The sequence below is a fragment of the Cercospora beticola genome, chromosome 10 (genome assembly GCF_033473495.1).
Source record: "Cercospora beticola chromosome 10, complete sequence".
Lineage (NCBI taxonomy): Eukaryota > Fungi > Ascomycota > Dothideomycetes > Mycosphaerellales > Mycosphaerellaceae > Cercospora > Cercospora beticola.
Genome location: NC_088944.1, coordinates 487,384 through 502,743, shown reverse-complemented (window position 1 = coordinate 502,743; position 15,360 = coordinate 487,384). Strand labels below are relative to the sequence as shown.

The window sequence follows — 15,360 nt, the reverse complement described above, 5'->3', positions numbered from 1 at the left end:
AGCGGCATGTGAGTTTCGGGCGAAGTTTTCTTCTCGATGTCAAGTGCCGGTTGCGGGACAGCTTTTTGCAGGTCATGTTTGGCCATCTTCTTCCATTGTCCCATGGCGTTATTAGCAACAAGCAGTGCGTATTTGGAGGTTAACCAATATTGGTCTCCACGAATGGCACGCTTCTTTACCAAGCTATCGTTCGACGGACTTCGTGGTGCGAGCTCGTCGGAGCTGTCTCTAACACTATCAATAATGAGACAAGTCGGCAATAGCACGATTCTGAATCGCTCACAGGTTATACTCCATGTTACTTAGAATGATATAGTGACATCAGCTGCCAACGTGAACCAAGCCTCTGATTTGTGTTTCAGCGACTATGATCAAAGTCAATTGCTAGATGCGTGTAGGCCTTTCTTGAGTGACAGTGGCGTTAATTCAGCTGAGCTTTGTCAATGGCTTGCTCGTTGCATGAAATGTCCCGAACGAGACATGGACGATCGTTCCCAGCTCCACCACAAGCCTCAGCATTACATGCATCTAGATCAAATTCAATGCTCATCGCCGGAACGGTCCAAATCTGGATCATCGTAGACAATAAAGGGCTTTTCAGCCTTGCCATCTGATATTCCAGAGAAGCACGAGTGCCGCATACAATTGCTCGACTGAAAAGCAGTACCACCTTGCAACATGATATCGTCTGGGAGGCTCGACACGGCATTTTTAATCTGCTCGATTCTCTCGATATCTGCGACAGACCAGCGCAGCTTGAGGCCACACTGCCATGTAGACATTCCTGTCATATCGTGTTGCGACAAGAACGTGTCCTGCACTATCAGCCAATTCTGTAACCTCGACGATCTATGCGTTGGTCTCAATCTTTCGGTCCCATCGACGAAGGCATCTCAAGGCATTAGCCGCACGTTTGAGGACAGAATCATTGAAATCGCCATCGACGGTTTGTGCAGTCCAGCAGAATTGGGGCCAAAGGTCTACTACTCGACATAATTCTGGGATCTCTGCAAACTGGTATCGAAGTCTAGCGACCACATTAGCAAAGCTGCAAAGTACAGGACCAAAGGATGTCAGCAATTTGTTATTGGTACACGAAAGGTCGATGATATGGCCAGCCGTCTATCACTGCGACCCCCACCGGCAATCACTTAGGTGCTAGGCATTCTACAGATCGTCCCGGTACGAGACTTGTATGTTTTGGCTCTCGGAGGCGGGTCGTAGTAGATTCAAAGATGTTATTTTGCGCCTTAGAATCTGAACGTTACCACTGGAAAATAGACAGAATTTTCACGATGTTTCAGAAATCTTGCATATTTAAAGACGGTATGTGCAAGTTAAGATGAGCATCTGGAGAACCATAGTTATATCTTGTTGTACCTGCTAGATCTATGATCTCTGCCTGTTACTTCTCCAGTTAAACAAGCTGCTTGCTTAACCCGTCAATGTCGCCGGATGTCTGACATTGACCTACGTCGTGCCAGACCTCTATGTGAGACATACAGCCCATGCTATGCGTATATTTCGTGACATGAGTATCGGCCTTGCCGTGGTACGAGCCAAATCTCACCCCTTGGTAGTTTTGCTGCATGCTACGAAGGTCCGATTTCAATTCCTCAATCTCAAAAAATTCTTTTGTATGGAATGGCATCCTCTGATGATCAACCTGGTGCTGCAAGGCGCCCAGTCGCTTCTGCTGTACTTGTAATTTTTGATCTTGTGGGACCTTTGCGCTTTCGATATGTTCCTCCAGCTGCAGTCTCCTGCATTGCTCCTGATTGAGCATGGTATGATTTCCCTGGATATCAAATTCAAGCACGTCGATCTTACGTTGTAGTTCCAGTATCTCGGCCTGGTCTATGGAAGAAGTCATGTCTACTGTATCGATGGGCAAGGACTTGGACTTGCAGGAGCTATTATCGTAGTAAACGGTATCTTGGAGCCGCTTTGATGCATTTTGAATCCGCGTGTTTTCGATTTCTGTATCCAGGGACAATACGTAGTACGCCAAGTTTTCTTGCGTCAAGGCGTAGAGCTCTTGCTGTAGAGCAGCTTTGATCACACGTCCTAGGCAGCAGCTTCGAGAGCCGTACGACGTGCGATTTCTCTGGTTTTATGCTTGCAAGTACCGACCAGATCCCGTGATCTGCCACAGGCGTGATGCGAGAGGCCGCAAGGTCATTATTCTGCTGTAGGAGACCTACTATACATCTAGACACTCGTGGAAACAAGTCGCTTCGCCAAAACCGGACAGATCAGTTGGAACTGGCGTTGGTCATGGCAGAACGTACACGCGAGGCCTTAGGCGCCTTGCGCTCCCAATGCCTGTCTTAGCATAAGCATTGGACAAACAACCAGTAGACGTGGAAAGTAAAGACTTGCTAGTCATCGCGAGCAAAGGAGACACGCAGCAGAAACTACGTCTAAGAATCGCTGAGTGGCGCGCGGATGGCATGAATAATGTATGAGCTGCCTTGTGCAACCGACTGCCAGATAACGCTTCCCTCAAGACAGAAGCCAAACTGCTTCGGTCCATTACACATCATTGGTCCGTCCGGGCACCAATTCTTCAAATCGCAAATCGTCCGACACCTCGACACCGTCTGGCACCTGAGCCTTGCTCAACACTGTGCTAGAGCCTGGCATGGTCACTATGGGCTGTGGCGGCATTAAACTGCTCAATTGAGGCGATGTGACAGAGACTCCATTGCTGATACTGTCGGCTGACGTGTCCATCATCGGTACTGAATTGCCAGAGCGGTTCCCTTGAGAGAACTGACCTTCTGCAATAGCTTCGCAAGCCGGTCCCGCCGCCCAAAGTTTCTCGTACAGCCCAAGAGTTTCCACGATACTACCGTCGTGAGGAATGATAGATTTATAGTTCTCCACAGTCTTGCACTGTGTAGTCGGTAGATTGACTATATACCTGCCCGTCAGTTCTCCAAGTAGTCGCGTGAGTTTGATCAACCGGTGACCTCTATATGGGCAAAATTTTAGTATGTCTCTCGATTGCTCATATCTGTTAGCATGTCACTATAGGTGCTACGTATGCCGTCGAAAGTCGCCAGTAAATGCTCATATGTTTCATCCAATACGGTTGTACCAGGTCCAGCTAACAGTGGCACGACTGTTTGGGAAGTCGGTAGGTATAATAGAATGGAAGCTGTCGGGACATCCTTCTTCTTGCCGCGTCGGGAAACCACCCCAAATCACCTTGATCGGCCTCCATACCGATTCTCTGTCGGGGTAGAGGTCCATCGATACAGCCAGCTGACAGGTCTCGCCGCCATGTGTCACTGAGCCAGAAAACAGCGGGGCTTGAGTAGTGCTGGCAGCTCTCTGGTCAATGCCTTCGATTTCATATACGGCATTGCGTTGCCATAAATCTGCAGAAGTGCACAGCAAGCACTTCCAATTTCAGTCTGATATAGCGCTGGTACATGTTTTGGTATAGCTCGGCCCTGGCGACTGGCCCCTGTCGTTAAAGAACTTCCACCTAAATTGTACCAGAGGAACATTAATAAATCAGGGTGCTATACTTACTAGGAACCAACAACCCTGCACGTTATTCGAAATGATACATTTCCTTGAGCATCAGCACGCACGAGATGCATCCGTTGATCGATACTACCCATATGCATAGTTATAGAGCAAAGCCGAGAACAGTCTCGGATTTGTGCGGGTGTAACCACAGAATCGTGCTAAGAGCTACGGCGACGACGATAGCGCTGAGATCTGTTGATATCATAATAGTTCCACTACCAATGGAATAGGATGCCATGGTTAATACACAAGCACTTTCGATCCATGCGCAGGAGTCTCCCGATGTCATATACTCGGGTAGCTGAAACCAATCCGATTCGGCGAAACAGCCTAGAACATCTCCTTTGCAGAAGTGAATCTTCACCACCGTATAGTCAATGCCAATGTTGATGCAAAGCTCTCTAGATGAGCTTGTTAGCGACTGATTAGCTGTATCACGGGCAACATTCGCAGCCACCTGGCTTTGCGGTACACGGTGTGACCCTGAAACTGGCTGCAGAGATACGATCTTGGAGTTTGCTTAAAGCGGCCCGTCACTACTGTCACATGAATCATGCGTGTGAGATACAAAGTCCCTCAGCCGCCGCTTGTGGATCGGCATTTTGATCACGAGTCCTTTCCACAAAACGGCCAGTAATCCCCTCTGTGACATTTCAAACATGCCTCCTTCACATACACGAAAGAGAGAAGAAGAGAGAGAGCGGGAGAAAGCGAAAATTACACAAATCAACATCCACCAACACCTGAGAATGATGCTCTGCTGAGATGAAATCACGCCCTGCGCTGCGGGCCACCTTCTCAACCCAAGTTGCGTACCTGACACGAGTGCAGCCAGCTTTTTGTCGTTCTCCTCGATGTCCGAAGGCGGACTCCTCACCCTCTGCACCACTGCTGCCAGCCTTTGCCTTGACTCCGTCGTTACGCCCTCCTCTAACACATGTGCCAAAGATTGCGAGGCAAATATTGTCATTTGTATCCTTGCCCACGACGCCGACTGAGCGGACATCAGGAGTGAAACCAATACACTGGTTAGAATTGTGATGAGAAGACTGACGCTGGATCTAGACCTGCACTGGTCAGACTTATAATGTAACCTACAATTCTCGTGACCCTCCATCCACTTCTTCAGCTATAGTGGTCTAGTCGCCATACTTGGCGACAACAGGTAATTTCTACTTGCTTCGTTGGCAGCAGCAACCTTGGCCCGCTTTCTTGTTCCAGCTCGAGCCATCGAAGCCAGCGCTCTGTCGTACGTTGATCCGCGTAGAACGTGCTGTAACGAATCGCGCACTTCCAGCACGGCTGGACAGGGAAAGCCTTGTGACAGCCATACCCGCACGGTCGATCGACAGAAATGACACGCTATCATGTAGCTGTGTGAGGATTTCGAGCTCGCCCAGAACGATTGTTGCTGCTTGCTTCCACAATAGCATGAGTGTTTCGTGGTACAGCATTACTGTGCTGTTCGAACGGGCAAGACCATTGCATTCGGGACCTATGCATCGCCAAGCAGAGACGGATAGCTGGAGTCGGTCCGTCATCGTATGCATAGTCGCAGCAGCGTAATGCTCGGAAATTGGCTCGATATCGATATGAAGGATTTTCAGCCCTTTACCTGATAGCAGCCTCTGATCGAGGTTGCATGGCCGCCGGGATAAGAACAGCGATCCGGATGTTCTTCTCCCGTATAGTTTCACTTGAACGACCATGAAGCTAGGGCTGTCGATGGCGTGCCATACTTCGACAGTACCAAAAGAAATTGAACGCAGTCGTTATAGGGCTGAAGAGAAGCCTTGTCGAGATGAAAGTATTTGAGAAGAGGCAGCTGAGGGGGATTGCGCCGTAGGCTTTTGATAGGATATGTGGTAGCAACGCCATCTCTTGCGAGGCTGCCATTTGTCTCGCCAGAATTCACAGAATCGGCGGAACCAGCTCTTTACTTGTATACAGCTGCAAGGTCTTGGAAGCTACCGTGTTAGTTCCACGCTTGGAATCTCTGTCGAGGCGACGAATTCTAGAATCAGCGTCCATATTTCCGTTAGAAGGCCAGCAACTTTTGGTGCCATAGACCCATGTCACTCACTCGTGTGGACACCCTGGAGCTTCATAGAGAAAGGGAACTAGGCGCGGGCCTCAATTGTTCTCAAATGAGTAGCAATAATGCCTCAGACCTGGCCATGCAGGGGCACATCAATACGGATCCTCGCGCATACAGGACCAGTCTTTTCCGTATAGCTTCGGATAGCTTCCATACAATGATCAGCAGCACCGACCATCCGCAAAGCATGATGATGTATCTTGTTCACAACTGTCCAACGTGGTATACCAGTCGCATTTGGGAGCATTGCACTTGGCGCTCAAAGTTCGAACTGAGTTGTGATCGTTTGTATCTGGAATGGCCTCTTTGTGACATATCAATTCTGAAGGTGCATAGATGACTGCAGGTAGCTGAAAAGCTAAACAATCATCATTGCAGTGTCATCTTCTGGCATTCTGTGTTACTAGCTTCGAGACCGACTCGATATGCTCGTCGTCGCAGACTATGCCTCCAGGGGCAAGCATCGGCTCGAGTGCCAGAACTGCGTTGACGATGGGGTACTCGTAAGGGATGACGAAGATGTTAGCAAAAGGATGTATCTTTGCATTGTCTTTAAAGATAGCGTATCATACTAATTATGATTTGTTTACATTTGATTGAAGAGATACTAAGTACATGTGGTGGCTCCAAATCATAGGTCCCAGTTCACCTATAGACATCATAGCATATACCGTACCTATGTATCAAATACGCCTTCATCCTAACTTGTAGATATGGCTGTAAACGCCATATATATGCCGGTGAATAAGGCCCGAACGCAGACGCAGTAAATGCGTTCACTTGGACTTCCTCCGATAGCATGGCAACCCTGCGCAACCGGAGAGCGGGGCCAACGAAGTTGGCGTACGTACGTGGCTAGTGGTTATCATCTGCGCGTCTATTTGCCCGTTTGGGGCCGAAGGTGCTGCGTCATCATCCTCAGGCTCTGAAAAATCGCACTAAGCTTGAAATGGTGTCTCAAGAAGCTGCTCCACTGAGTATGGTGGGCTCATCCAATCTAAGACTTTGGGTCCCTGCAGGCGTTGCAAGTTTCTCCGCTGGGCGTCTAATATTGGCGGTACCAGATCCCTCGCAGTCTTCGCTCACGCGACCCGTAGAATTCCGCCTCCATTGTCGTTCCCGTTGATGGAACCACAACCCTCCTCACCTTGATACGGACCCCTTCCTCATCGGCGTCGCGCATCAACAGACATGTATCTGGGGATGGCGTCGCTGAGCTGAACGGCTGGGGAACCGTAAGTGCGGCAGATTTAGGCCATTTGAGTGGCATAGCACAGTCTATCGACTCTTTCACAGGCCTTTTGCCCAGAGTCGCTGCTTGCAGTCGCTCACAGAGTCGAGAGCATTTTGACCGCTTTGAAGGAGCATCGGACTTCACGAGCATGCCAAAAGAATCGTATCTCAAGACGCGTTTTGACAAATAGTCGTTAGAGTCTCGACATATTTGCATTATCAGACACTTACATGGCCGAATCCAGTAATGAATGCGGTCCTGCGACTAACGTGTAAGGGACTCGCTTGTGCCGGCGAAGAGGGACGTTATATCTCGAAGATCAAGAGATGAGCGCGCCGACCTCGTAGTGCTTCTGGTGGCGTGAAAGCCGATGCTGGAGACGTGAGCGTCAAAACGCTGTCCTCATGCCGTAAGGTTGGCAACATCGACAAACTGTTCCTACCTTGGGTGCTTCTTTGACAGCTTCACAACGCTAGCCGGGATTTCCGCACCCATTCCGTGCCAACAATAGTGCGCAACTCTGTTACAGGACCATATCGCGGCCAGCGTTTCCGTAATGCACTGTTTCCTGTCCCTGGTATCTAACAATGCTCCGCACTGAACAGACCTCGCAAGTCTTCTGAGTTTACCCCAATCCTCACACCGCGATGAGATTTAAGCTCTTCTGTACGAATTTCTAGAGCAGTGCTGATTGCGACGACATTCGCAATCAGTCGTGCTGGCTCTTAAGCGTCTTATAGTAGACGTTCAAGTTAGAAAGTACATTGCCATCCTGCGAATCGAAAGTCGCGCAAAGCTCATGATTGGAGGAAGCGACTAACGCATACTTTTTCGGGATCGTGAGCGACGACCGCCTCATGATGCCTGATGTTGTTGTAGTAGTGCAGAAGGACGCAGGAGGAGAAAGAAGAGCAAGTTGGCTAGTGCTTTCGTCAAAGCCTCGTTTGAGCATCGAGTAGTGTCGACGCATCAATGAATGCGTCTCGGTTGTTTTAGCTGCATGTCAACGTTGAGCTACCTCCACGACGAGTCGATATGGAGCTATCGACACCTGTGATCCTGTTATCGATCCACGCGGGCCATCACGTTTCTCGAAGTCTATGCATCGGAGGTTACTGGATGACGGGTCACAGTTACGAAACGAATCCATCGCGTTGGAAATCGTGTTGAAGCATGTGAACACCTGCTCTCAGTCCCTGTGAGTTTGCTTTTTAGCAAATCTTACAGCCACGGGAGGACGCAATTCACTATGCAGCCTTCACAGCAAATAGACGCGCCCTCAATACTAAGCATACCTACTGAGCAACGCTATAAAATCCTCTTGCACGTGTTTCCTCACCAGAGAATGTCTTACATACAAGCACTAGCCGACGATGGATACGGAAACGCTGCAAGAAAGACCGCAGGCGTTTAAGAAGCATCAGCGATGCAGCGTGTATGATAAGTACTGTATACTCTATCGACATCTCGACGCATTCTCCCCTCATACCCGAGAGGAGTTCCCTTGCCCAACGCCGGCATACTTAAGGCCTCAGAAGCAAGCGATACATCAATCTATCTTGAAGGAATTTGAGCGATCTCTCTTTTCTACCTACTCAATATGTCGATGCGTCCACGTCGAGACATCGCCTTTGAGTTACCGTCACAACCCCTCTGCTTCAACTCTCCAGGGGCTCTTACACACTTCGTTCAGCGAGTTTTGATGCCATGGCAGGCACGTAACGTAACATACATGGTACTGGTGTACCGCTGGCGTCCAAGCCTCCCACAACCTCCGCGATTGCACTTCTCTTAGATGTTGAGCCGCCACCGGAGTCTGGTGCTGTTTTTGAAGATCGATGGTGCCGAATTCTTCACGATGAAAGTTCAAGCCACGTGAGCTTCGACGGCCTCACAGCGTCATGGTGTCCACCACTGGAGTCCGCTGTGGTGGCTGCTTATCCGACCGGTCTTTTGATCCCTGCTACAACATCAAGCCCGACTTCGATGATTACATGAACGGGACCCAATCGATCATTTTATCGATTGGCTCGAAAACTTGGAATCTATGTTGGGCAAAAGCTCAAGTCTTGCCAAGGCCCGGAAGCTATACTACATTGGGCTCAAGCTCGCACTAGTGAACTTGGATTCCGACTTCACCTCCTGAGGTATGCGAGGAAAAGAAATTCATAACGTAATGAGGATAGGATTGAAATTACTCTGGCCATGAATACGAGTCAGCTGTTCACGATCATTGTAGATGCAGCAATGAGAACTGCGGTCTTGACACGAATTCAGACGATAGAATTTCGGGTACCGTTCTTGTTTACGTCCTTCGAGGACATCAAGTACCTAGAGCCTTGCGCAAGCACCATGCGCTCACAAATTCCAACTAGAACCGATCCGTGAGTCCGGTTGTCACTCCAAAGTCGTTCCAGACACCCGAGGGCAACGATGCAGTCTGCATGCAGTCTAGTGAGGGGCGATTCGAAAACGTAGCTATAGACCCTCAGCAAGTTGTAAGTGTAGCCCGCCTCCAGCTTTGGTTCAGATGCATGCGCCACTCTCCTAGCATGCATGCCATCAACCCTGGCAAAGATCCAGCCAAGTCGAAGTCCTTATTTATCACTAGACCGATTCTGTTACCAAGATTGCGTTGCCTCGCTCACGGCCTGGGCTTTGACGGATCCGATGTATCTCGTTCAAAAGCAAACGATCTATTCGACTGCATCGTGCGTGCCTTACTACAGACGGCACGGCCGATAGATCTCTTCCGTTGCAATGCCTCGGAGTTGGAAAGTGAAGTACAGAGTGACCTGAAATATCCCGCAGTATTCGCCCGAAACACAATGAGCAGCGCAATTCGCGACTAGTGTGCTATCAATCCAAAGAGCCGTTACTATATCGATGTAGCAGACCGTACGAGTACCTTCGCGATCAACGCTTTCTCCGTTCGTCTCACGTTTACCAGAGTGGTGACGGTGAGACTGGTGGCTATCTGACTTCTTTTGGCTACCGGATCAACATATCCTTCCGGCCATCAAAGTTCTTTCCGGCCACCAGCGGTACGACCGGCCAATCCAGGCTCGACCTCGTCGCAACCCTCTCCGGTCAGCTGCAAGCAAGATGATTCTTCTTCACCCCGAAGTCGGCTCCACCCGTTCGGGGTTAGATAATGCATCAGCACAACTACATAGTCCCGGTTCTGAACTTGCAGCCGGACACTCTGCCAGTCATTTCCCGGACGTTTTTTTGAATTTGCGGTGATGCTGCTGACCCTAGGGCTCGGTACCTCGCACTGACGGAGGATCAGCACGCTCAGACGTACATCCTCTGCGATATGCTCACGAGGCTCACTCCCATCATCCCAGCCGCGAGCATCCTGACGTCTCCACATCGACCGGCGACCGCTTAGCACGCCGTGACGATGGAAGTTTCTATCATCTTGGTGCCAAAGTAGCCAGGGCTTCGATTCAGGATGCGAAAAGGGACAAGTACTGCTACGTGGGTTGCATTTGCGTAAAGTACTGGATTGGTACTGTGTTGAACATTTGTGATCTGCTGCACGCCACTGGGAAGCCATAATGTCTTCTCCCTCTCCAGGTTTTGCAGCCACGCCTTATATCGTAGCTCGTACATCATGAGATCAGGCAGTCGTACTCTGCACGAAAGTCAAAAGTCTGTCATGTGTGCTGTGACCCTTGTGAGCTTCCCCACTGTTGCTTGCTAATAGGCACGTGCACTCACTTCTCTAGCTTGTCCAGCCTATCGTAGACCTGCTGATTGCTTCAAAACCTGAGTCAGTACTTGAGCAGATAGCACATCAAAATAGGTACTCCATCGAGCATGCAGCTATATGATGCTGCATGTTTTTGCGTATCTCCTGGACCGATGGCGTGATGACACGAAAGTCGTTACCATCGTCAAATCTTGGCCGAGCCAGAAGACCTCTTCGCCTCGCGCTTTCTGGCGTGCCCGACTCTATGATTAAAGCATGCATCATGGGTGCGACCAGGTCACCGGATCACCATAGCCTAGACGTGCACCAAAACTGCCATTCTGCTCTTGATGTGTCGAGAATGGCCGGTTAAAAGGCATCAGGGTACGACTGATCAATGTTTGGCCGCTGCTCAAAGCGAATGAGTTGTGCGAGGATCGTGGCCCGTTGGACACCTGAGTTCGCGAAGGTCGGTATGACAAAGACAAACTTCAAACGATTAGAACGACGGTGAAACGGTGCGCTGCGTGCTGTTTAGGAATCATGACATGGGCTCGAACCATGAGTTCCCGCGGCTGTCCATTGTGACGGTGCTTACATTTGCAGCAGCCACTGCGAGCTGCACGTTGTTCACACGGCCCGGGAGCCGCCAGCAGCGCACGGAAGCCTGCGCTCGAAGGCTTAATGTTGTTTCGCCTTAGTGTCGATCAATCTGCGCTCGCATCAAGGCCTCTCTGTGCCACTCGAAAACCCGTTTCCCCGCGTGTCGCCAGGCAAATGCTCGAATACATGACTTCAATCAAAAGTACGTGCTATGTACTGTCCAAAACGTCGATGCTTTCTGGCTTGTTTTGCTCAGCAAGAATCCCATCTTCTCCACTTTGGCTCACAGGACCACGAAAGGCCGACAGTGCCTGTCGTAGCTCCTTCCGCACAAACAGAGAACCGGCGATAACCGTCATGTACAACGATTCTCTGCTGATCTGAAGTGACGGGTAGATAACATAGTCCCCTTGCTGTCATTGTTACTTACAAACTCGAATTCCTCCCTCATGACTGAAGCACAATCAGATGTAGGCGTCAAGCTACTATTGAAGCTGATCACGGGCTGCTAACCACGTTTCAAAGGAGATCAGATGCTGCCATGGTAGCTGCCATGAATGTGACTGTGACTTCCTCAAAAACCTCCTGTTACAAGAGCAGGCTTTTATGGAGGATAACAACGTGCTAAAGCTCAGAATACAGTCAAGGAACAAGAGATCTAGAGCTCGTTAGCTACGCCGTGGCTTAGCCTATATTCTACTAGAGGACATTGAAAGGCCGTGAAAGGAGAGAAAGATCGAGTGCAGCAGCTATGCAACGAGCGGCAGGCGAGGAACGACGACCTCAATAGGCGGTACGACTATCTGTTCGAGTAGCTCAAGAGCTGGGCGACCTAATGATTCAGCTTGCCGCAATTGATGATATCGCCGCCACTTCATTTCAGGGTGCAGTCGATGTAGCAGATCTTATGCTTCGCAATAAGTATCAAGAGTGTGAGACGTAGTCTACAAGAGATGAGTTGGACATCAGCAAGCGTGCGGTGGAAGCAAATTACAGCGTGCACTCTGACGAGCCTCTACTGACAGCAGGAACGACAGGAGCTAAGTTTATCGAGTGTGATGCAAAGACATAAACTGACTTGTAGTAGCATTAAAATGCGCGTCAGATGAATCAGATATACCGCTACCCCTAGATAATGATTTCAAGGTGGTTCGCGAGGATGATGCGACTGCGTGTGCGCAGTGGAGGAGCACATTTCCGAAACATTTCTGTCGGCGGAGCAATAAGTAACAGACGCGGGCTGACGGAAAAACTCAAAGTGCTGTGGCAATTACAAGGTGGATTCTGCCTGTAGACGAGTCTTGTAAAAGTCTGCCATGGACCTTCCTATCGACTTGGTTTCAGATTCTCGAACAGGCTCTTTACTTGGGTATCCTGTACAAGCTCGCACGTGTTTACAGAAACATTGATCCACCCTGAGAGATCACTTTTTGCCCTAAAGCTGAGAATGCCTTCCATCCCACTTCCAGCGGCCTACGGCAGCAAGATACTCGAGGAAAATGTGCAAGACAGAATTAAACTAGCAGGGGGATTGCAGCTCACCCTGGGCGGGTACGTTCTTCTTGGCGGCGCGGTCTGCTGGCAGAGAGAACGAGGGTTTCTCCCTGTGGAACAAGCCGCATGGGATCAGGAAATCTTTCGTGAACGCAACATGAGTATCTGTAAACAACGGAGCTTGAGCTCTAACGATGCCGGAGGCAGCAGAACCAATCGTCAATCAACGGACTGACTTCGCAACCTCATTATATACCTCTCCGCGCTGCGGTGGTTCCTAGCTACTAGTTATCCTTATCTTCGCGTCGTTAGGTAGACATAAGTCATCAGGCTGATACCTCATCGCCTTTAGCGTCGCCCGTACTCGCGCAAGAAATATCGGAAAAATCGGAGCCCCTTGGAAGGGCGTCGCAGCAATGTGCAATTAACTCCAGTCGGCATACCCCGAGTCTCTAGGGTCCGATGCAAGGTAGTGTACGGGAAAGTGACAATTCTCTCATCATTTCAGACTCTGTTGTCATAAATTCAACGCCTTTTCGTCTTGAAGCCACTCGTGTTAGTGAAGGCCCTTTGCCAAGTACTCCCATCGGCCGAGGACATGGTTTCTCGTCGGAGCCGGCTGCCTCTGAATCTCATGCTGTTCCCAACGCACGGATCGGTTCGAGCGCTGACACTCGACCCAGGACCATACGAAAGTGGTCCAATATATATTCCATTGATCCCAATTCTTCATCACAGATCGGGGCTCTCACGCACAGTGGTCAGACCTTTCTCCAGCTCATGATATCGTCTGGAGTTTCGCATCATTGGCGAACATGACTACGGCTTGCGGGTATGGATGAGAGATCTGGTACACACAACTTTAAGTCCGCAATCTGGCAACACGTACACCACGCTTTGGCAGCCTTGGCGCTCAACCCTACGACACAAAGCATCTAGGCTTAGTATATTTTCGCCTTCCTCATAAGCCTAGCTTCCATAGCATTGTAGGCGACGCCAGTCGACCTTGGGTAGATATGGACGCACTTCACTCAGTTCTGGTACAAACGCATAAAAGGTTCGGCACACTCGCAAGAAGGCTTTCAGGAGAAGAGAATTGCGCTCGACCACAACAGAACTGCGTTTTAGTTGAGCGGCCACGAGAGCTTGGAAGGTCATCCTAAGCTGCTGTCTTTCTACGCGTTTGTATACTAGCTAATTTGGGGCTTGAAGTGCCTAACCGGGTCCGGCACAATCCAAGTGAGGTTAGCAACGACCAATTGACGCCGGAGAGAATCAACGCCTAGACGTTTAGCATCGAGCACCAGATTATTTCACGATAGGACGAGGCGGTGAGACATTTTTCCGACTATGCCAGAGCCACTGATGTGATTCACCCAGACTTGGCGGTCTCATAGTCCAAGATGAAATAGGGATTGATGCTGTCGAGATGACAGGACAGTTTGAGAGAGAAGGCACTGCTACCACCAACGCGGGTTCCACGCCTGGATCGTGCCCACCAGGCCACGGAATAAGGAGACCCGCGATCCTTGGTCCTCACTTTTGCCAAGTTCAGTATACAGACCGACCCTTTGAGCAAAGCGTGCGTCGGTATATCACTGGTTGGAGGAAGCAAGGCTCCAAGCCCATATTATAATCAAGAGTTCTACTGCCGGGAGATCCCTTCTTGCTCACTGCAGTTTGTTCGGGAAAGGTACATGGGAGAAATTTGAGCATAAGCATGCTCCCATCGCCTACAACGACCAGGACGAGAAGCATGTGATCTGGAATATAGATGCGCCGCCGAGTTTGATCACTGAGCGTCGGAGTCAGTGCAAGGGCGCTGCCCCTGGAATGCACCCTATTGAGTGTATAGCGCACCCATGTCGGGACTCGGCCATCATACCTCCATCTGAAGACAGTTGGCGGTGGACCGTAATTAGGCCTCATCTGTGAGGTTCGAACATCGGCAAAGGCCTCAAATTATGGTTTTGGGCCAGTGATGTGATCAGTGAGCGTGGTGGGTCCAGTCGAAGTGCAACGTTTTCTTGATAAACAGAAAGACCGACTAACCCGGGAGGCAGAACTAGCCGAGAGGCTAGCCGTGAAACAAGTCGGAACACTGGTCGTGAGTCTACTCATAATCCAAGCCATGTGGCTAGCCATGTCTCTGATGCTAGGACGGCTGGATTAGTAGCCTCGGTAGAACATCAACTATACTTAAGGCAGGACGAAGTTGCTGATATCTTACGACTAATTCAGCAGCGAGATTTGAATCGCTGGGTCGCGTGGACTACAATAGCACCAAGAGCTACGGGAGCGAATCATCTCCTAGTTCAGACAGCTATCGAGCTAGAACAATGATCTGTATGCTTACAAAGATATGACCATGTGAATTATGAACATAGACGAACGACGTGCAGTTGTGATATGTACTGTATGGTTGGACGAGCTAATTTCGACTTCTAGGAGATGTCCACGGTGCAGAGCAGACCTTCGCAACGGTGGGTCAGCTGAGACGCTAAATACACAAGGTGGCTCGGACGGACCGACTTTGATGACTGTAAAATGGGTAGGAGGTGACTACGCTGCAAGTAGGCATGCAGATTCAAATGAAAATGAGCGAGCTCAGAACTGAATACGTCATGAGCTGTGTCCATCAACGGCAAAGAATCGCTATGCTCCTCCACTTGATCTGATAAGGTTGCATAC

At 49.8% G+C, this 15,360-nt stretch overlaps 2 protein-coding genes across 2 annotated transcripts; both read right to left on the bottom strand.

The window, feature by feature from the left end:
* Positions 1-849: 849 nt before the first annotated feature.
* Positions 850-1,873, bottom strand: RHO25_013201 (uncharacterized protein; the record flags this gene model as incomplete). Its single annotated transcript, XM_065603683.1, has 2 exons — positions 850-980; positions 1,504-1,873. The coding sequence occupies 2 exons, from the start codon at positions 1,871-1,873 to the stop codon at positions 850-852; spliced, it is 501 nt and encodes a 166-aa protein (XP_065459755.1).
* A 662-nt stretch (positions 1,874-2,535) lies between these two features.
* On the bottom strand, positions 2,536-3,258 carry RHO25_013200 (uncharacterized protein; the record flags this gene model as incomplete). The annotated part of the gene is made up of 2 exons (XM_065603682.1): positions 2,536-2,898; positions 3,232-3,258. The coding sequence occupies 2 exons, from the start codon at positions 3,256-3,258 to the stop codon at positions 2,536-2,538; spliced, it is 390 nt and encodes a 129-aa protein (XP_065459754.1).
* Positions 3,259-15,360: the final 12,102 nt, after the last annotated feature.